A 22,221-nucleotide genomic window follows, 5' to 3' on the forward strand; every position below is an offset into this window, starting at 1 on the left:
CCTTCACCCGGTGGCGTTTCGGGGCTGACCCGGCGGCAGGAAGCACCCGCGGCTCCTCCCTGTGCCCTCCCGCTCCTCCTCCTCGCCCATGTCCATTCCAAGATGGCCGGTAAGTGGGGCCGGCGGGCGGGCGGCTCAGCTGGGGCTGCCGCCGTCCCTCTGAAACCAACCCCCTGGTGTCTTTTTTCTGTTTTTTGTTTGTAGGGATCCCATTGTATTTTGTGGATTTGCAGGATGACTTAGATGATTGTGAGTAACTGTTTTTTATTTTTCCGCTCCCTGTTCAGGCCCTCGCTCCTACCCCGGGGTCGTCCTGTTGCCCTCTTTCCCTCTCCGCATTTTCACCCCGGTGAGGACGAGGGGAGGATTTTGAGGCAGTTCTGGAAGGTGAAGGTTCCCAGTGTGTAGGGACCATCCCCGCTGGTTCCAGTGACCACTGGGCTCGGTGTAAACAGCAGCTCCAGCAGCGCCCCTGCCTAGGAAAGGTGCACGGGAGGACAAGGGGATCAGCCCCGCTCCTCTTCCCTTGTCGGTGGGAATTAGGATAATTAGCCCAGGGATTGCTCAGTCGCGGTGAGACTTTCCAAAGCTCTAGAGGATGTGAGGACGTGTTCCGCTGCTCCTGTATCCTGGGGATATGCTGCGAGTGCGCTTCGGGATAAAGGGAAATTCGCCGTGTGTGCTCCGGTTGGATTGCACAAACTGGTGGGTTTGGGTTGAGTACCTTGCCCTGGGTCCCAGAGCAGGGACAGAGTTCCATCACATGCCGCTGTAGTCCAGGGCTGTGTTCCGGAAGATCTGGACACCTGTCAGACCTGAACCAGCCTGGTAAGCTCTCTGACTTCAGGAGATAAAGCTTTGAGTGACAGCGATACAAACTTCTTATGGTCTTAGAAAGCAGCTCTCTCTCTGTGGGGTGGTTTCATTAGCACGTTGGATGCTGGCTTGACCTTTCTATTAAAAAAGAAAACTGATACTTTCATTCGTTTCTTGTGAGAAAAAAAATAAAGTTTCTCGCAAGACCTTTATTGTTTAATACTGCTGGGAAATGTGAAACAGGTGGACCCATCCTACTCACCTTCCCAGCTGAGCATGAGACAGCTGATTTAGGAGAAAGGTGGCCTTCAGGAAAACCAGAGGAAATGTTGGAATACAAGTGGGATCTAAAGTTGGGAAGATGTGCGGGGACATTGCCTCTGTGGGAGGAGCTGGTTCTGTGGAATTCTATTAGTTGTTGCTCTCAGACTTTGAGGTTTCTGCTTTTCCCTAGTAGGTAGCAGCATGTAAAGTGTGAGAAGCAGAAATAAATGCAAATTTTGTAGTAGTTTTCTTACGAGTTTTGGCCTTGACCAAGGATTGACCATCCCTGGAAGTGTTTGTTTTCCATTAGTGTTCATGCCTTGGCTGTTCTATTTAGACTGTAACAGATTGTTGCTAAGTTGATTAAGAAGTTTGATGCTTGTAAGACAAAACTCTAGTAAGTAAAAACGTCCAGATAAAGACAGTTTTGCCATAAGTGGTAGTTCATAAAAGAAATTATCAGTTTCAGGATGAGCATGTAAATAAATGTACCTTTTAGAGCTTTATTAAAATCTAATTCTGTGATTTAAAAATATTGATTATGGTCATTAATTTGACTATACCTTTAGAATTATGGTATCAAAAGCTCTCTGTTGTAGCAGAGTTCAGGTGTCCTATGACTGAGATACTGTTGTGCTAATCCAGTTACTAGGCTAGCAAGGAGTTCAGGATGTATTTTAGGAAAGCCTCAGTGAAATAAATCACTGGGACTGGATTCTTTCTTGGTGAATTAAATTGGTGAAATAGTGTCATGCACTGAAGATCAATTGTGTTGAAACAGGGAGTTTAGGGGCTTATTCTGAATGTGGGAAAAAAGCTGTCATAAAGTCTATCTAAATTCAAGTGAAGCTTAAAACTTGTTTTTCATAAGATGAGAAAATGGGCCATCTGGAAGAAATAATTAGCTTATTTATGCCCTTTGTGTAATTAATAAGAAAGTATCTAAAGAATTTGTTTTTCATTGTCAAACACCAGGAGGAAAAATGACCTCCTTGAGCTCGTTAAATCGTTGTGCTTGGTGCTGGTATTTACTGGTCTGTGCTGTGAAATGTGGATGGTGACACTGGGTGATGACATTGAATTGCTCTGCTAGGTCCTGTGACCTTGAGTTTTTTACACCTCTGAGCAGCTTTTGAGTGCAGTGAACTCGAGTTCAGCTGTGAATACTGTCACATTTATTTCTGATTGTAGGTGAACAGATTTCCAAGCTTACTAGTTTGATCTAGTTAGAGGGTAAAATACTGAATATTAGATGTACCTGTGAAAGAACATTAAATAAGAAATACTAGTTCAATATTTGGGATTTACTTCATAGTACTTGGTGTATTCTGAAACTTGTGAGTACCGATTGTGTCTTATTTTATGAAAAAAGAAAACTAAAATTTTTGAGAGAAGACAAAATGGATTCTGCCATGATTATTCCTTACTTATGTGTAGTGAGAGTGTGTGGAAAAAATTTCAGGTATTTAACTCTCAATCCTGAGCATAAGTAGTAGTGCTCTGTTTTCTCTCTGCTGTTGGAAGCACTGGTGTGTGCTTAAGTACTTTAAATGAATAATAGAGCTACTCCATGTTGTAAAATTAAACATGTACATCATGTTTACAAAATTAGTCCCAGGTGTGGTATTGTAGTCAAAGTTAGAACTGGGATTTATTTTGTTGTCATTTGAATTGGTAGCAATTCTGGAATATTTGAAGCTAACTAAGAGCTTTAATGGTTAGAGTGTTTCTAATTGGGGACAGGTGGGAACTAGGTAAAGTTAATGACAAGTATATTGATTCTAATCAGTCTTTCTTCGTGTAACAGGTGACTAGCCTCAAAAATCAGCTAGTGAGTGTCTGGTCTGTGTGGAATTTCAAATATATATGCTATAATTGCATAGATAGAAGGATGGCCAGAGTTTGGATATGGAGAGTTTGTTGCAGCCTCAGAAGGGAAATCTGCAATCCCACAGACACTGTGTAACTTCCCCTGAGCTATCAGGGATACAGCAAGTTTCTTCTGAAGCAGCAAATCTGGGTGTTTTCAGATGCTTTGACTGGGGCTAAGTCCTGGAGCAGATTGATCCCAGACAGACCTGCGCACTGTAAATTGTTTACATTTGTGCAGATAAATGTTTCGAACCCAACAGACCCTTCTGTAAGGAGCAGCCATGAGAAATAATAATGACCAGTGGACTGGAAATAAGGGTGTCAGTGCAATTTGTCATCATTCAAAAAAGCCAGGAATAATTAGCATCTGTTTCCTATTGTGTAGCTGTGGGTTCACTTTTAGTATCTGTGTACATTTGATATGTCAACATTTAATCTAATCCCACAGTTCTATTTTGTTTGAAATCTACTGAGCTTGTTGAGCACGTTGTCTGCCAGAACAGCAGAATTTGGAATTGCTGCAGTATTTTAACTCACCTGGGTCTCCTGGAGACCTTAAACCAATATGCTTTTTTTTCCCCCCCTGAAGACCCAGGTATAGCATTTTTCTTCAAGTATGTTCAGATGATTTCTTCTTTTACTGAGCTGTATTTCTGAGAGTGTTTTGACTTGTGCTGAATAATTGGAAAGCAGAGTTTTACATAGAAAATGTTGGGAAAAACCTAGGGCTGGGTACCTCTCAGTAACAGAGGGGTTTTTTAACATATGAAGTGATTTATAACAGGTATTAATGGAGTTTAGGCCAAAGAAGTGGCTTGTTGTCTTCAGTGATTGTCACTGTCAGTGCATGTGCTGGTTTGTGAGATACATCTTGCATGTGAGAAGCTGTGTTGGCAGAATTTGCCTTTACTTGAGTATGATCCCAGTTGCTCTGTTTGTGTGAAAGAAGTGTGCCTGGCTCTAGGAGTGCTTGGGACAGTTGTAAACCCAGAGCAGCAATATTAACTACTCCAGTGCAACTACTTCTGTGGAGTTCCTATGTTCAGTGCTTAAATAAGAGTGTTTATGTGAAAGATTTATGTGTTGCAGGCACGTTATTTCACTTGGTTGTAAGAATAAAGGATTAAAATAAGCTGGCAACAAAGTGATCCCATTCCTTTTCCTTTTCACAGTCGTACCTCCTGCCTGTGGTCTGTAATGGTGACTGTTAGACTTGGTGAGGCAAATTGTAACAGTTGGTGTGGTAATATTTGGGTAAAAATCTGGAGCTGTAAATACAAAAAAGATTCATAGAAGAGTAGGTTCGCACAGAAAAGTCCAGAGTTGATAGGTGTGCAGTGGGGAGCTCCCAGCATGTTCACAAGTACGGTGAAGTTGAAGTTTTTCCCGAAGTTACCTGTTTAAGTATGTGGGACCCAGTAACTACAGTGAGAAAAATGTACCTTGGGAACTTTGAAACAGACATAAGAATTTGCTGTTGTAAAGCAATACAGTTTGAAATTTGCTATGGTTTTTAAAATTCCTGTTTCTTCTAATGGGACTTACTTTCCTTTTGAATGTGTGGGTCGGTTTGTGATGTGGAGTTGTGTCAGCTGAGCCCTCTTAACTCAGTGCATGTGGATCCTCCACTGAAAGGGCAAAGTAAAGTGTGTTTAAAGCCAAGGATTTTGACAGTTGAGTTAAATTTTAAAGCTTGAATTTACAAGTCTGTATGAAGTGTTGTACTCAACTTCATTAGATACAATTTAAGATGATTTTGTAAGCTGTTTTCAGTGAAGTGCAATTACGTTTCTTTTAAAGAAATAGTTACTGCTTTCTTGTATTTTACATTGTAACATCTCTTGCTGACTCTTGGATATTTTTTTTTTTTTTTTTCTTTGTTACTTTTCATATCTTTCAAGTTGGCATTGAAGATTATGGACAAGACTGTGGTAGCATGAGGATAACAGCATTCTTGGATATTCCTGGACAGGATAACTTAACTCCACTGGCTCGTCTAGAGAAATATGCCTTCAGTGATAATGTATATAACAGGTAAGGGCACAACTGGCACACTTGGTGGTACCTGAGTCTGAGTGCACTGTGGATGTTAAGATGTCACTGTGTCTGTCATTATTCTCCCAAAGACATGCCTGATGTTATTTCTATTTGAATAACTTGTAAAACACTTCCATGAAAAGATTTGCATTCTTGTTTATCTAAATAAGATCTCTGGGTTCCATCTTTGTTCTGTTGGTATGTAGAATGTTCAGAGAAGAGCTTGATCTCTTCTATGGTGCCATATACATTTGATAAGTTCCCCATGCATCCCATCTCTGTGTCATTGGCTGGATATTAAAGCAATTATGTGTTCACAGGCAAATTATTGCCAGGGGTCTTCTGGATGTCTTTCGAGATTTCAGTAACAATGAAGAAGGCTTTCTGACTGTAATGGAAATAGTGGTCAGGCTCTCTGAAGATGCAGGTTTGAAAGTTTGCTTTTGTTTGTTTTTTAATTTGTGTAAGTTATTTTATATGAATTGCAACATAGGAAGTACTGACTTCCGATTTTGAGAAGACAATGAGTGAACCAAGGAAGTTGAATCATAGCAGGAAGATCTGTCAATGAAAACAGATTCATTTTTGTCTCTGTTTTTGAAGCATTTTGTATGGTAAATGTTAAATGAAAGGTCCTTTCTTGGTATAGGGCCTGAAGCAATATTTTTCAAGAAATTTGTTAAATTTGATTTTTTATATCTGGTGTAAGTGGCACAGAGCAGTTGTGTGTTTTAATAGTTCTCATGCATACATTCATGGTGACTGAATTTTCAAGCTTGTGATCTCATTTTATAGGATTGATTTGGGAACTGATCCCAAGTCTCTGAACTGCAATGATGTATGTAAGGCTATTCTGTTTTATTCAGCTTTCCTTTAAGAACAGGCAATCTCAGTGATGCTATTTTTATGTTTTGATTATTTAAATTTTCCTCTGTTGTGAAAACATTTAAGAAAAATGTTGTTTTTTTTCTTAAGGTACCTGATCTTCATTTCATGTTTACTAATGCAGTTTTGACTTTTATTTCCAGAGCCGACTGTTCGTACAGAGCTGATGGAACAGATACCTCCTATTGCCATTTTTCTACAAGAAAGTCGACCGAAATTCCCAACAGCATTTTTTGAATACCTTATGCCCATAGTTGTGAGGTACCTCACAGATGTTAATAATCAGGTAGGAAAAACAGACAACAGGAGTTGAATCCTTGGAAAATTCTGTGTGGTCCAGTGAATTTAAGGCATGAGAAAGAAATAAGAGGAAATTCCATGTTGGTTGATATCTGGCTTGTACACAGTGCTCTGTGTTTATTGGTTTCAGCACACTGTACTAGGGAGGCCTGATTTTTTTTTTAATACTTCCCTTCACAAAAACTGGGAAACTTCAGCATTTGCCTACTAGCACATGGAGAGAGTCTGTTACAGGAGTCATGACTTGCAGATCCTGTCTTTGTCTTTTGTCTTATTCTCAGAATGTGATGAAATGTCATCTAATGATTATGTTAAACTTTAGTGTTTGTTACTTGTTCCTTATGATAATAAAACTAAGACTTTTTCTGGCTTTGTGTTTTTTTTAGCTTGTACCTGTGTGCCCATTCAAAGAATAGGGGTTTTTTTTTGTGGTTCTTGTATCTGTAAATGTTGTTTTTATAGTGACAAACTGGTTTTGTGTTTGTTTATAGGTTAGAAAGGCAAGTCAGGAAGCACTGCTGATACTGCTGGAACAAGACCTTGTGGCTCAGAGTGACATTGAAAATAAGGTGTGTCCAATTCTGCTGGACCTCTCTGCCCCTGACAGTGATGATGAGTACAAGGTGGAAGCTGTGAATGTAAGTTGATAACACTAATTTATAGTGGTGATTAAGATGAGGTCCAGGAATAGTGCTGACATTAAATAAAGTAAGCAATCAAACTTTTTGTGTTTATTCATTAAGATACTTGGATTTTTAACAAAACAAGTCTTTGATTTTTAGTCTGAATTTTTGAAAATATCAGATTTAAGAAGAGACCATCTTTATACTTCAGGATGCTAAATGATGTCAAAATAGTAGCTGAATAGCTTTAAAATACAATTGGTCCTGGGCAGCCTTTTTTAAAATTCTTGTTAGGATTGTTACATTCCCCGGAGTGTTCTTACCAGGTTTCACAGTAATGTTATAGAAATATGACCTGATCTCAGTTCTGAAGTGTTTTGAAAAAAACATTGCCTGGTGACTTTCAAGAAATCAGTTGACTCCACAGAAAAGTGCTGGTGTGTAATTACATTTCAGCATGGATATCTGACACTTGACCTGTAAAATATTTTACCAGCTAGATTTTCCTCTTCCTTGTTTGAGAGTTGGGAATTGCTTAGGCAATTTTCCAGGATGACATCTGAGCACCAGATGCCTTTTAGGAGTTGGAAAATTTGTAGGAAAGTCCTTGAATGGTCTCTTCCTTAGTTCTTAAGCATTCTATTACAAAGACAAGCATTTATTCCTAGAAGGGAATAAAGCTTATTTTTTGTGAAGGTAGAAAGCGCCAATATTTTTTGAAAAATAAAACCAGAAAGATGAGGACTGTTAATCAGATGATGTTTGTGTAGGCATTAAACCCCTGGTGCTGCAGGCAGAGCAGTTGAGGAGAAAGGTGCATAAGAGCCCCTTGCTTCTTACTCTTGCAAATACAAGAATTACAGCAACTTCTCCCAGAAAGTGGGAGTTGAAAGGAAGCACACAACCCAAAGCACATGATTTTCACAGCAGAAACATGGTTTGTGTTGGTAGTGGAAATTGATGGTTCCCCAGAGAAAGCTGAATTAATGAGCACGTTACTAACTTCCTTTAATTATACACTGTTAAATCCTAAAATTCCAGGGCATCATTCCTGTAAAGTGTACATTGGCTCACATAAATGATTAGTTTTTCTTGCACTCCCTTTTTTTGTCTCTTGTTGTATGGCAAACCTTTAGTTTATTGTGGTATCTGAGCCTTCAAGGAGCTGGGACTGTGCGCGTTTTTAAGTATCTGAACTGTTAAAGCCCAATTACTTGTGTGCTGAAGCTTGGGATATTTCTAATATGCTTAAAGAGTGTGATTTTTATAAGGTGCTTAGGGCAATGGAGCTTTTGTCTTCCCATACAAAATACCAGTGTTTGCCACATTGCAAACACCTTGAAAACAAATCTGTTAAGAAAATTCTGTTTAACCAAACGGAAAAGGAATTAAATGCAGAAATGTTATGTTCTGGTATAGAATGATTTCAAGTAAAGCTATATTTGTGCTTCACATAAAACAGGTGTACGAAAATACAAATAATGTGTAGCAGTTAAATCTATTTGGTTGTAATCACTATCTTGCTCTCTGAGGTAATTTTTAGGAGGAATATTTGGCTGTGCTTACAAGCTTTATCATTTTCTTCTCCTTACACATATTCATTTCCTGAATTTCAGATAATCTGTAAAATGGCTTCTATGTTGAGCAGAACAACAGTTGAGCACATGCTGCTTCCTCGTTTCTGTGAACTGTGCAGTGATGGGAAATTGTTTCAAGTCCGAAAGGTTGGTGTGTGTCCAACTCTAACCCACCTAAAAATGAATTTGTACATTGCTGTTCAAATGCCTTCCTGCATAATTTAGTCATAACTTTAGCTGATGAACTTTCAAAGCATCTGGAAGAGAAGTTTTGATTTATTGACATGGTTCTAGTTTCTGTGGTTCAGTAAAGAAACAGATAATAGACCTTGGCTAGTGGGTTGGGTCCAGTAGTTAAACTGGTCTTGCGCATTTAATAGTTTTGCACAACTTTTTTTTTAAGGTGCTGTGCTTGGTTATGTGATGGAATCAACTTGCGTAATTTCAAGCATCTGATTTCAAAATTCAAAAGTAATAGACATTTGAGACATCCTTTCTTTAAAAAAAATCTGTTATTATTGAAAGGAGAAATCCCTGAAGTGTAAGACTTACTTTAATTCATGTTTGAGTACAAAAGGAAACTTGTAGCATAAGAAGTATTAAAATATTTGAGTAGACTTAAGGGTCATGCAGAGCTTCAGCTTGGTCTGCAACGTAAGCTGCACTTGCTGGAAATTGAGCTGCTTTATTGCCTTCTAAATAAGCACAGAGAGTGACTAGAACGTGTATTAACACAGTTCTATCTTGAATGATTTCAGATTTTGCCAACATCTTTTTCCAGCATGAGGGGATGTCCCTTTTGCCTTAATTAGAGCTTCTGTAACAGTCTGTAAATGGCATGAACTTGAGACCTTGATTAAACTTCGCTTCAGCAAAGCACTTAAGCCACCTTGAGCCAGGGTAGTGCTGTCAGTACACCTAAGTCCTGACCCTGGTATCATGTTCTGGCCTGCTTTGGGTTTGGCAGCTGCTGCTCAAAGTGATTTAAATTTTCATGTGGGCTTACTGTCCCTTCTGGTGGTTACTGGAGCAGATGATGCTCCTCATGCAGAAACCTTTATTACTATTGATTCCAGAGGCATGTGGTGTATGGGCACTTGCTCCAATGGGTCTTTGTTTGGATGAGTTACTATTACATGAGTAATAGTAACAGGGCTGAAATTGGAAGAGTCAAAACATGTGCAGTTGTTTCATGGGATAAATAATGCATGGTGGAGTTGATAATCAAACTAATGCCCTTGAAAGAGACACAATGTTATTAATGCTTTTTTATTTCTTAGATTTGTGCAGCGAATTTTGGTGACATTTGTAATGCAGTTGGGCAAGAAGCCACAGAAAGACTGCTGGTATGTAAAAACCCAATCAATTTGCAAGGCTTGTATTTCTCAGTTCAGAAAGTTTAATAATGAGTTCCTTTATTGTCCTCTCTATAAATTAATCAGTGTGTATGCATTTTTTAATTGATTTGGCTAAGGCCTTGGTTGCAATTACACAGCAAAACTGGAAATTAAGAGAAATGCAAAGTTCTTGTTTTGCAAAACACGTTTAAAAATGTAATTGACAGCAGATATATATATGCACATATATTTATACTTATACACACACACACTTTAGAATTACCACTTTTATTTTTCCCTGAACTAGATCATGATTCAATGATCATCAATTCAATTATGATTTCGTAGGCCATTAGTAATTCTTTTTATTCTTTCTTATTGCATATAGTTATACACACATTCCTAATGGAGTAAGCGAGAGAGATGTTTTTTTTTTCAATTCCTTTAATTAGTGTATGCATTTAACCTGCCCCTGTTTCTTCTGTTCTTCACTTATTTTATTCTCTCTTGAGTTGTCATTGTCTCCAGTTTTCAAACAAATACTTTGATATTGCTGCAGTCTTTGTTTAGTCTTTAATTAGTTTTGGATTGGCTTATTTTTGGCAGATTCCCAAGTTCTTTGAGCTCTGTTCTGATAGTGTGTGGGGAATGAGGAAGGCTTGTGCTGAATGTTTTATGGCAGTGTCTTACACCACGTCCCCAGAAGTTCGCAGGAGCAAACTGTCTCCACTGTTCATCAGCCTGATCAGTGACACCTGCAGATGGGTGAGTAACTCACTCTGGAATTGATGCATCCTCCCAGGCAGATCCTGAACAAATAATGGGCAAGTTTAGTAATGCTCTGAAGTACATTTGCTGAGATCAGAGCCCAATGTGCTAAAAAACTAATCTCCTCTAATAAAGTAGTGTCTTATTTTTCCTCCCTCTCATCAGTTAATAAGTTTAAATACTCTTCTGAGAAAAAAGTTGCTTGTGTTAAATAGATGAGTTGAAGTAGATAGAGATGTCCTTTGAATTTATAACTTCCAAAAGATTTCTGTACAATGGTTGTAGATACATGCTTAGGTGTATCACCCTCTGCTTAAGTGGCACTTACTTGGTAATTGGTTATATTTGGTATTAAATGAAGCTGTTATGGTAAGAACTAATTGGTTCTTACTAAAAAATGGCACCAAATTTTTATTTTTCAACTCTGTGAGAGTTTCACGAAGCCTGATTGTTGCTCTTACTCCTCCACAGGTTCGTCAGGCTGCTTTTCAGTCTCTTGGCCCATTTATTTCTACATTTGCAAACCCTTCGAGTGCTGGTCTTTACATTCGAGAAGATGGGACACTGAGTATCCGACCACCAGCACAAGATGGGAATTCCAATTCCTGTCAGCCAAGCAACAATATCACTTTGATGTCTTCCAGTGCAAATGCTGCATTGTCCAGGTAAATCCTGGGAAAGGTGTGGTGTAGTGGAAAGGGTTGAAAAAAAGGTAATTGGTTTTTGTTGCTTGTCAAGGCTAAAAATCCCAGCTTGAGAATGCAGTTCTAGAAAAGGTCTGAAGAGTGAGATCACACATTTGAGTGTAACCACATTATTGAAAAATTCATTTTGGCTTCACAGGGAGGGCAAAGGGAAAACTGGTGAAGTAAAGCACAGTGGTAACACAAGTTCTGTTTTTCTGGAGAGAAAAGCTTCTCTTGTTGCTGCTGTCTTTTATGAATTATTTCACTGAAAACCTCTTCTTACAGAGTACTTAAAGTTTACTTTCAATATATTTGTCTGTTTCCAGCTCAGAACAACCAATGGAAATCAAACCGGAATCATCGACTGAGGAGACTTCAGCAGAAGTTCATCCAAAGCTCTCTGAGGACCTCAATAAAGATCTACGGGAAGAAAGTTCAGATTGTTGTGCCAGCCCTGGAGAAGAAGTGTCTCACTTGTGTCAGGGTGGCAAAGCTGCTGCTGGTGCCACTGAAGCTACAAAGGAGAGCAGTTTTCCGGGGATGAGCTCGAGGCTGCCGTCTGCCGAGGACGTGTTTAACACATTCCTGTACTGGCGCCCTCCTCTGCCTGACATAAGTCAGGACCTGGAGTTGCTGCAGTTCAAGGCTGAGAAGCACAATGATGCCTGCTCTGTGCCATGCAATAACTGTGTTGCTAGCAGTGAAATAAAGAAGGTTCTTGAAAGCTTACAGGAGCACATAGATGATCCAGATGTTCAAGGTGAGGCTCTGTGACAGTAAAATTGTGTTTTCTCTGAGCTGGTTTTCTGGCCTTTACAAAACACTTGACTGCATTTTAATTGGTTTAGTATTCATAGGGTGATGAGCCTACCTTGGGGAGTAAATTATAGTAGAAGGTTATGCGACAGCTTTTTTTATAAGACCTGAGTTATTTCTAGAGCAGCTGGGGAAGTGTTCCTGGCTTCTGTTTGCATGAAAAATAAATTCATCTAACTACAAAAGACAAAACAGCTTGTTAAAGACAGTTTTAACAGGTTTCGAGTATTGTAGGTACTAGGGGTTTAATGACAATTCTACATGTTACCAGCTGAATTAATCTAATATTTGGCTGAGTGAGAATGGCCCTAATTTCAAGTTCTCTCTCCTTAGCCACCTGAAACAGGCCCTTTGTTGAAAGTATTGGAAGGATATTGGCCTGATGGTGGGATCTGTATTTCATGGACTAAATCCCTCTTGTCATCCATAGTCAGCTCAGTTTCTTGTTTCACCAAGTCTCTTGAGTGCTTGGGGATAAAAGGTCTTTTCTTTCCAAGAGCAAGGGTTTGCTAATACACCATTTCTGTGCAGCTCACACTGGGCTACCTTCTATCTTTTCAGATGAGTTAATTGCAAGTTTAATGCTTTTAAATGCAGTAGGGAGACTAAATAACCATCTTTTGCTTTATACAGCTCAGGTCCAAGTGTTGTCTGCTGCTCTCAGAGCTGCTCAGTTTGATTCTGTTGGTGACTGTGAGACCAAAAAAATGGAAGAAAGTGGTGACAATCTTCAGAACAAAATGATTTTGGATGAAACGGGTGTTTCAGATGCTGCCTGCAACCAGGTGCAGGGGGACACTCTTTCATCCCCTGCCTCCCAGGATGACATCAGTGACCAGTCAGCCACCAGTGTGCTGAAAAGCACAGTAAGTACAGGTTGTGCTCCATGTCTGAACTGTGTGGGGTTGTGTAGTTCCTGGCATAACTGACCCACTTTTGATCCAAAGCCTTTGAACATTACTAGACCACAGCTGTGATACTCTACTTAGTCTAATCAAAAAAAGAAAAGCCTTTAAGAGGTTATCATTTATGTTTGCACCCAAATGACCCAGGAGTTAAAGTTTTGCAGTAGTCTTGTAGGTTTTTTTTCCTGATGAAATTCTATTGAATAATTTGATTTCAAGAATAAAAACTATTTAAAAGTAACCATCCAAAATGTGTATGAATGTTGGGTTTGTGGTGGTAAATTAGGTTGCTTTCTTTAGAAGTAAATCTTAACTACTGCTGCCTTTGTTGCTGCTACAGTCTCTGTTGTTTGCCTCAGTGTACAACTGTTGACTTTTTGTACTTGCATAAACACACTGAACAAGGCTCTGCCTGTGCAGGGCTGTTCTGAATCTGAGCTCTATTGTTCTGCACTGTGATGCTTTGAAATATCCCAAACAGCACCAAGTCTCACTCATTTCACTACCTGGTACCTCCTTTTACAGGACTCAGAAGAACAACACAGAGGAACCAGTGTATTTTTGAGGAAAGAGCAAGAAAGTAATCCACCATTTGAAGATGACAAGTCAAAATTACAGGTGATTAGAATGGCATCAAATGGATTTAGTGGAGTACTGGCTACAGTTCATCTTACCCTTAATGCAGTGGTATCTTCTGCAATGGATCAGTTGTGGAATGTGAAGGGAATGCTCCAGAATTCAAGGAGAACCCTATTTTAAATGAGAAAATTAGAAACATTGTGTTGCCTTTTTGGTGCCTTAGAGGCAACCTGTGCAACCAAGGTAGGCAGTGACTGTACTGTTCTGTCACTGATTTGCTATTTGGCATCAGCAAAGAAGGAATTTTCAGCTTGATTGATGGAAGGTGTTGATAAAGCCATAATGACTGTTCATTGCTGACTACTCTGTCCTAATGAGAGGACAAATAACCATTGGGGTCATGTACCCTTGGTGAGGGTAACACACACAAGGGGTGTGTTTGGGTGCTGGCTGGTTGGTAGAACTGTAGCACAGCAAGTGTATTTTCTTTCTGATTTTAAATTGAAGTGTGTGTCTGTCTGTAGGACATCATCCCTCAGCCTTTACTGGACCAGTACCTGTCCATGACTGACCCTGCTCGGGCCCAGACTGTTGACACTGAGATTGCCAAGCACTGTGCTTACAGCCTGCCTGGCGTGGCCCTGACTCTGGGCAGGCAGAACTGGCACTGCCTCAAGGACACCTATGAGACACTGGCTTCAGATGTACAGGTAAGGAAAAAAAAGGGTTTGTAACCATAAATCAGAATTGTGAGGATTGTTTGCTCAGTTTGTTGCACTGAAGTTATAAGATCATGTAATTTCTTACAAGGGAAAAAATATGCACTAAAAACATAAAATTACAGATTTAAATCAGACTTACAGTTAATATGATTAACACTTTCTACTAGCCCTGTTTGTCCTGTTGTCTCAATCCTCACACAGGGGTTGTTCAAAAGCTTGCTTGTTTTAGTTGTGGTGCCTCATGCAGTTCCCTTGTTGGCCTGTTTGCAGTGGAAGGTGCGGCGCACTCTGGCTTTCTCCATCCACGAGCTGGCTGTGATCCTGGGGGATCAGTTAACAGCTGCTGATCTGGTGCCAATTTTCAATGGGTTCTTGAAAGACCTGGATGAAGTGCGTATCGGTGTCCTCAAACATCTGTATGACTTTCTGAAGGTAGGGAAGTGTAATGAAATTCTCAGCATAAAATGTTTTCTGACGCCATTGTATGAAGAGTTTTTGAACAAGCTGTGCATGTATCAGCATCTAATTAATGTTTAGTTTTCTGCAATGCTGCTGTTTCATGTGTGTGCCTCTATGCCTTCTTTTAATGTGCCTCACCTCTCTTTTCTCTCATATCCCAACAAAATACCAAAGTTGAAACCCTTTGTTAATGTGGTTGTAAATGCTGCTAGCTGTTGTAAACTGAGAAAGCTGGCCCATTTGCAATTTGTGTTTGGGGCTGGGAGAGAAGAGGGCAGATCCTGGTGGGCTGCTGTGGAATCCACACAGATCTGTAGCTTTTGGTTACTCACTCTTATGCCCAGAGATGGTGCTTTGGGTGTTGCTAAAGGGATGACTTCTTGTCCTTTGGATGTCACCTGTGTGTGTGCAGGCACTCAGGTGATTGTGCACGGTTTTAAGGAAGCACCTTGTCAATGGTCACTTGCTTTCAAGTACGAAAATGCATGGAGTGTGAATAGAGTAACACACCAGAGAACTGCAAGTTTGAAGTTTTATCAGTTTTGTACCATTAATGTTTTTCCTTTAGCTACTTCATGCAGACAAAAGGCGAGAGTATCTTTACCAGCTGCAAGAATTTGTGGTGACTGATAACAGCAGGAACTGGAGGTTTCGTTATGAGCTGGCAGAGTATGTAATTTTGTTAACTTCTGATTTTTAACCTGTACAACTAACTTGGAAATAAGTAATTACATTCAGAAGTTAGCACATGTCGATTAGGAGCTAAAAGTTTACAACCGTCCTTTAGGAAGGAAAAAGCCTCTGGCTGTTAGCGTTGTTTGGGGGGAGTTGAGGGTATTTGGGTTTTTTGGGTTTTTTATTTTTCACAAGTTGCATTGTAATGTGTGACTGAAACTTAAGTGTCTGTGATTTTACTAAAATGGAGGTCTGGTTCAGTTGCAGCTAATGAAACATGACAATCTGATAGATACTATTCAGTGAGAATTTATTAGTTCAAGACTCCCTTGCAAAAATTAGTGAAACACATGTGAAAAGTAATTTTTTTAATGTGTAGGAAAGAAAAACCAGCTCTTAAAAAATAAGTTTATTCTTTTGGTACTTCTATAAGACTGGCTATATAACAAAGGTAGATTAACATCCCACAGTTCCTTTTCTGCAAGCCCTGTTGATATTTGAAGCACCTTTGGTGGCATAGTTTGCAGCTCATGTCTGACCTTTGTGTTTATTGTGTTGCTGTGTTTGGGCTGTTGAGGGCTTGCTCTGCTTTTGTCGTTTGGCACAACAAACTCACAGTGGTACAGAAGTTACACAGCAGCTCCCCTGAGCCCTGGTGGGAAGCTGCCACTGGCTGGGTTCTGTGTGGCTGCTGGTTCTGTGGCTGGAGTGAGTTCTGTGTGGTTCTGAGATAGGAATTATTTTCTGAAATGTAGATTTCTACACCAAGGTAAATATTCAGTTTTTGCTTTGCAAGAATGTACAGGGTATTGTTTTGAAGTTGATAAAAGCTTCTCATGCTTCTCTTTGTAGCCTTTGGTTATTCTTTTGGGTAATGTTGATACACTGGTACATGTAGTTTGGATCATGTGTAGTTTCTCTTGGCCTCCCTGATGGATTAAAGCTGTACCTCTAACAAGTGAAGAGCAAAGTGCCCAAGGGCTCTGTAGTAACCCTGGTGCTTTGGTGCTCCTTCCTTACCTGTAAGAGCTGGTGAATGGCAGCAGGCTGATGCTGCACTTGGTACAGTTAATGATTTCCTTTGTGTTCCAGGCAGCTGATCCTGATCCTGGAGCTCTACAATCCCAATGATGTCTATGACTACTTAAGGCACATTGCACTAACTCTGTGCTCCGATAAAGTTTCAGAAGTTCGGTGGATCTCCTTCAAACTGGTAGGGGATTTAGTTCACTTCCTGGCAGGAGAGCAGGAAAATGGTCCTGGAGAGGGTACCTGAAATCACTGTTTTTTTCACACAAGTAGGGTGAATAGGGATGTTTTGATAAACACTGGAATCAATATGGAAAAAAGTCAAATGGAAAGTTTATAAAATATTTTGAGTTGTCAGACTGTTACAGATATTGAAATCTTTCTCTGTGGTTGTATGTGAATGTGGTTGAAGTGAGTGAAAGCCAGTATATGTGATTTGGAAAACCTTCCCCTAGTTCTGGGGGGAAAAACCCCACAGCAAAACACAGAACAACCAACTACTGATCTTTCCTCAAAGCTGATTTAATTTGTTATGAAGCCTACAAGCACAGCTGACTACACTGAATACAGTGTCCCTTGTAGAATTCAGATGAAATTATGTCTTTTTTAAGTCTAAGGGCTACAGCTGAAATTTCATTTCTTCTTTTTGTTCCCCTCCTTTTCCCATTCCTTTGGCTCACAGGTTGTAGCAATACTACAGAAGTTCTATGCAAACAGTGCAAATGCCCTGGGATTAAATTTCATCAATGAGCTCGTAGTGCGGTTTCGCCACTGCTCCAAGTGGGTTGGGAGACAAGCCTTTGCCTTCATTTGTCAGGTTGGAATATTCTCTGTTTGTATGTGTATAAAGTTTGGGGCTTTGCAGGAATGTGGGCAAAACTGAAATTTGAACTCTCAGTTTGTTTGGTCTTTTTTGGTTTGGTCAGTCAGTGTGGTCTCAGTGCTGGCATCCAGCTGTCCCGCTCCAGGCTGTATCTCTGTCTGGGTCTGTGCTTTCAGCTGCCATAGCTGATCCTTGGACTTTCTGGTATCCCAGTGGCAAAGCCAAGAATTAAGTCCCGAATGGAGATGCATTTGTTTAATCCTTGGCTGTGCTAGGATAAAGGATCACAAGAGCTCTTCAAACCACCAATGGGTGCTGAATGCCAGGAACTATTTCCCTCTTTATTGCCGTCACTCACCCCCTCCAAACCAAAAATGCTTACTTGGGTAGCAGTGAGGAGCAAGGGTTGAACGTTAAAAGGGGAAAGGGTGATGGCAGGGAAGAGAGCAGCTAAAACATTCTTGAAAGAAATTCATCTGCTCTTTCTGGCGCATCTTTGGCTGAACTTCAGAACAGTGAGACACGGGGGGGGGGGATGTTCTTGTTCAGAGCTATTTTAACAGGCCAAATTAAGTATAAGGTGGAAAGAAATGAAAGAAATGGCAATGAGTATATTTTTAACATAAATTTTGCCTTCTCCTGTTGTGTGTTTGTCTCATAGGCTGTAGTAGAAGAGGAGTGCATGCCTGTGGACCAGTTTGTTGAACACTTACTCCCCAGCCTTCTAAGCCTTGCATCAGATCCTGTGCCGAACGTCAGGGTCCTGCTCGCCAAGGCTCTCAGGCAGACGTTGCTGGAGAAAGGTGTGGCCCTTCAATTGCTGGGAAAGATCCAACATCTCAGGAGCACTGGCTCTCCTTTGCCAGCACAGCTCTTATAGCTCAGTCGGTGCAAGGCTGTGAAACAGAATCATACGCTGTAACTTAGGATTTAAATTCAGATTTGAGAGTACTCAGTGGCTTTGCAGCCTTGGAACATGGGATGCTCATCCCGAAAGGGCTGGAGCTGCCTTGGCCGGTCCTGCAGGTGCCGAGTGGCCCCACTTGGGGGCAGTGCGGCCCCGCGAACCGCGCCCGAGGCGGCTCCGCGTTTGCGATCCAGCCGTGGGTTATTTGGGTGTATCTCAAATGTAATTTGTGTGCTGCTCTCTGATTATTCAGAGGAATAAGGACAGAAATCGCCTATCTTTTTTTCAGAATGAAGTCTGGAGAAGGTTTTGGAATGCATTGTACAGTGGCAGCTTCCTGTTGCTCGTTGATACATCTCTATTTAGGGCTCAGCAAAAAGTTTATCTTAGAAGTATTTCAGTACCTAGCAAGATGGATCAGAAGCAGCACATTTCTCTCTCTGTCAGCTTCCTTAGTTTCCTGTAGTTTCTGTAAGGAGACTGTAAGCTGGATAAGCTGCCCCAGATGGTTTTGGCGTTCTCTGTATTTCTGCACTACTTATGCCCTAGGGTTTATTCTTTTGTATTTGATTAAAATTGTCCTTTTTCTCCTCTTATTCCAGCTTATTTTAAAAGTGTTGGCAATCCTCATCTAGAAGCTGCAGAAGAGACCATTCTAGCCCTGCAATCTGACAGAGATCAAGATGTGTCTTTCTTTGCCACCGTTAAACTGAAACAGGGTAACATGGACAGTATCACCATTGAGAAACAAAACTAAGGGGTGGTTCTGCAGTGAAAGCTGAACAGCTGGATGGTTTTTCACCTTGTGTTTCTGTTAGTGTGAATAACAAGGACAGATAAGGTGGGTTTTGTTACCTATTTGAGCAGGAAAGGGAGTATTGAGAAATGTTATGGTCTTCGTTTCACAACCTTGTTTCATCTACCGGTGTGTTTGAGTCCTGTGAGTAATTCCTTCCTTTTGGTTTTCCCTTTGTAAATGGGATGATAACTCTGACCTCACCTGCACTTCAGTAGTGTCTCTAAAGTCTTACACTACACTCAGTGTTTCAGCATAATTGGAATTTGTATTTCATTTTTTTTAACAAAACATCTCCGTTAGTACAAGTCTGCTATAAGCTTAAAAAGGTTGTTAAATCTTAAAACCCGATTATAGCAAACTTCCCTGAAGCTATTCTTTCCTCACTTTTATTATAATCTTTGTACTGTTTCAGCTATTGCATTTATTTGAAAAAAAGAAAGTGTATATATGTGAATAGTTTAGAATTGTAACAAAATATTATGAAGAACTTAATTCTGTATCAGTGGGAAAAGCTCAAAAAGCATTTCATTTTTTTAAAGTAGTTACACTGCTAGAATTAAGCATGGGCCATTTTTATGTGTGATATTTTTCAAAGCACAGAGAGCTCAAGATTCTTTGTATATTGTGAGGTTTCTAGTAATTTGTTACTTCTGAGCTACACCCTTACAGGTGTTCACAGGTCAGTTTTTGTTACTGCTGCCTCTCCCAGGACCAGGTAGAGTGGAGATTTCCGAAGCGGAAAATTCCTCATTCTGCCCCAGCAAAGGTCACTTGAGTTGAGAGACTCAGTTCTGCAACAGGAGCTGTGGCTGTACAAGGGTATTACAGAGAGTTACAGGCTTAAGTCTTTGTTTGTTTTACATGCACACCTCATTTAACAAACACCTTTTAACCTGCCCAGTGTTTAAACCCCAAACAGCTTTTCCTAAGAAACAAAGGACCTCTAAATTCTGCAAAACCCCAATTCAGAAGTGTTCTGGGGAAAGGTGGTGCCACAGTTTGCTCTGCAACCTCTGTGGGTTGTAGGGCACGGTCTGGGGCAAACATCAGATGAGACATGTAAGGTGAAGTGGGATTTCTCCTGTCTATTGGAACAGGGGCTTGGAAGAAAGAGCAGAATTGTGTTAGTCAAATTGAGTAGCCTCAGAAAAATTATAAAGCTTATACTTCTCCTGGACCCTGTCTTCTCTTGGAACCCAAATCTGCAATAATGTGGGTCCTGGGAAAAAAAAGTTGGTGTTTTTTTTTTTTTTAATTGTGGATTGAAACTTTGTCCTGCTCAAAAACTAATGCTCAAATACTAAAGAAATGGTTTAATGTGATAACAGTTACTTTCTTTCTGAGAGCAGAGTCCTTTCTCCTGAGCAAACCTGTGTCAATACTTGCCCTTATTTCATGTTCCATAGTAAGTAGTTCACATGGGGAAAGGTTTTCATAGAAATAACTGTTTCAGTTTTGTTTGGATGTGGCTTGTCTGCAATAGTGAGTAGGTTCCTCAGCTGGGTTCTGTATTTTGGGAGGGCTCACTTTTGTATAAGTTAACCAGTCATGTATTATAATATGTACAGTATTTGTAACAAATTGTTTTCTTGTAAGATCACAAAACACTCTTTGGAAGTTGCAGGCAGAACCACTGCTATTGCAGCACACAGTGTAAACTCTGCAACATTCTACATTTAATTTTTTACAGTTTTTTTTATAATTTAAAACAAATGCTTCTTCAGTACAGGATTTTTATGATTACAATTTCTTAACAAAAAGACCCCTCAAGTTAATTTTTTCTAGTTCTAATATCTTTTTCTAATGCTGGCATTATACTGATATTTTCTAACAGTTCAGATTTTCTAAGGCCTTTCTGACAAGGTTTCACTTCTGTTTTTTATTATCAGTTCATTAAATTTCTCAGCACTGAACAGATTTTTTTAAGTGTGTGTATATGTAAGTATGTTTGAAATATACTGTATATAAATTAAATACCTTGAATGTTAACCCAACCCAGGTTGCTGTTTGTCAGATCACCTTAGATAGTTACCTTGACTTGCAATAATCCACTGGAAAACACAGGCTTCCGTAGGTTTTAGCATGTTTGGTTGGTGTTCAGTAGGGGTTTTTAACTAGGATGTGTGTAAAGGGTAAGCCACCAGCTATAAAGTTCACTAAAAGGCTGAACAAAGCTCTTTGTTTTTAACAATATTTTGGTACCTCTCTGGCTCCCAAATTCAGGTCAGTTTTGAATGAGGCAATTTCAGTCGAGCATTTAAAACCTCCTGTTACAACTCCACAGTTGCATGTCCTAATGGGGGTCAGCATAGTTCTGGGGTGGGTGTTTTGTAGACAATGTGCAGGTCTGTTATACAGATTTACCCTCTGCAAGTTTGTCTTTTTGGTTTAGTTTTAAACTAGAAATGATTTCAGCATGACTAAAGGCCGCACTTTACGTCTTGTCCTAGACAAATGTATGCAATGAGTGTGTTCACGTGCAGTTCTCTGGGTTGTTTAAATTATGCAAAAATATGTATTTAAAAAGCCAGGTGGAGCAAAGTTAGGTAGCCCATCCACTTTCACAGCAGCAGTAAGAATATCACTTTTCAGCATTTCTAGCTAAGGAACATGACAAGAACAGTCGTTGGTGCAATATTGCTGGGGTGCTGTAGGGAATGATCCAGCACTTGTAATCCAAAGCATGTTGGTCATGTTGCTTAGGTTTGAACCTCGCTGGTGTCCCTGGTGGGATGAGCTCGTGGCAGCAGTCAGGTGCTGCCCCAGGGGCAGCTGTGTCTGTACACGGTGGTGTTTAGAGCCCAGTTAAGTGGGGACACTCTGGAAGTGTCATTCATTTGTCAGAATAAAGAATCTATGTAACTTTCTATTTGTATTTATCTCAATAAATCCTGTGACTGTTTTATAAACCAACTTGTGGTAACTGATTTTTGTCATGGGTGAGATGTGAGTGTATTCCTTGGTTAATGAAACATGTTCCAGGTATAAACACTGTTGGCTGTCAGACCAGGGCTGAATGTGGACTTCTTCACGATGTGTAGTAAAAGAGCCTTTAAAATGTGCCATCTATTGCTGGAACTTCCCCTGCCTGTGGGGATATGGGTCCTTTCAGGCTCAGGCAGCACCTGAGCAGAGTTTTGTGCTTGTGGCAGCCTCACACCACTGTTGGTCTTGTCGTACCTGTGAAATCCAGTCTGCTGCACATCTCCCTATGGAAGCTGAGTGTTGGAACTTGGGAGCAGAGACCTGTCCTTGCTTTGGCATTGCATAAACAACTTGTTAGCTCAGGGAATTTTTAAGGAGAAAGAAAGGAGCTGTTGTTACACCTGTTTCATTATTTTT

General features: G+C 40.2%; 1 protein-coding gene across 2 annotated transcripts; it reads left to right on the forward strand.

Annotated features, from left to right (window-relative positions):
• The first annotated feature begins 7 nt into the window (after positions 1 to 7).
• LOC116452524 (serine/threonine-protein phosphatase 4 regulatory subunit 1-like) lies at positions 8 to 21,792 on the forward strand. 2 transcript variants are annotated; one of them, XM_032127102.1, is made up of 20 exons: positions 8 to 109; positions 205 to 249; positions 4,854 to 4,986; positions 5,310 to 5,416; positions 6,018 to 6,160; positions 6,666 to 6,812; positions 8,414 to 8,521; positions 9,655 to 9,720; positions 10,318 to 10,476; positions 10,951 to 11,144; positions 11,492 to 11,925; positions 12,615 to 12,847; positions 13,412 to 13,504; positions 13,990 to 14,175; positions 14,458 to 14,619; positions 15,215 to 15,315; positions 16,414 to 16,534; positions 17,033 to 17,167; positions 17,835 to 17,976; positions 18,683 to 21,792. In XM_032127102.1, the coding sequence occupies exons 1-20, from the start codon at positions 103 to 105 to the stop codon at positions 18,835 to 18,837; spliced, it is 2,871 nt and encodes a 956-aa protein (XP_031982993.1). In that variant the 5' UTR covers positions 8 to 102; the 3' UTR covers positions 18,838 to 21,792. The 2 variants fall into 2 exon arrangements, with proteins under 2 accessions (XP_031982993.1, XP_031982994.1); XM_032127103.1 differs by lacking the exon at positions 205 to 249 and having other exon boundaries at positions 18 to 109.
• Positions 21,793 to 22,221: the final 429 nt, after the last annotated feature.

Source organism: Corvus moneduloides, chromosome 17 (assembly GCF_009650955.1).
Source record: "Corvus moneduloides isolate bCorMon1 chromosome 17, bCorMon1.pri, whole genome shotgun sequence".
In the NCBI taxonomy this organism is placed as follows: Eukaryota; Metazoa; Chordata; class Aves; order Passeriformes; family Corvidae; genus Corvus; species Corvus moneduloides.

Bases quoted from the DNA above. Each gene is read 5' to 3' on its own strand.
- LOC116452524 (XM_032127102.1), top strand. The intron at 14,176-14,457 runs GTAAGGAAAAAA...GCCTGTTTGCAG, and splicing joins CACTGGCTTCAGATGTACAG to TGGAAGGTGCGGCGCACTCT. The intron at 17,977-18,682 runs GTGTGGCCCTTC...CTCTTATTCCAG, and splicing joins GCAGACGTTGCTGGAGAAAG to CTTATTTTAAAAGTGTTGGC.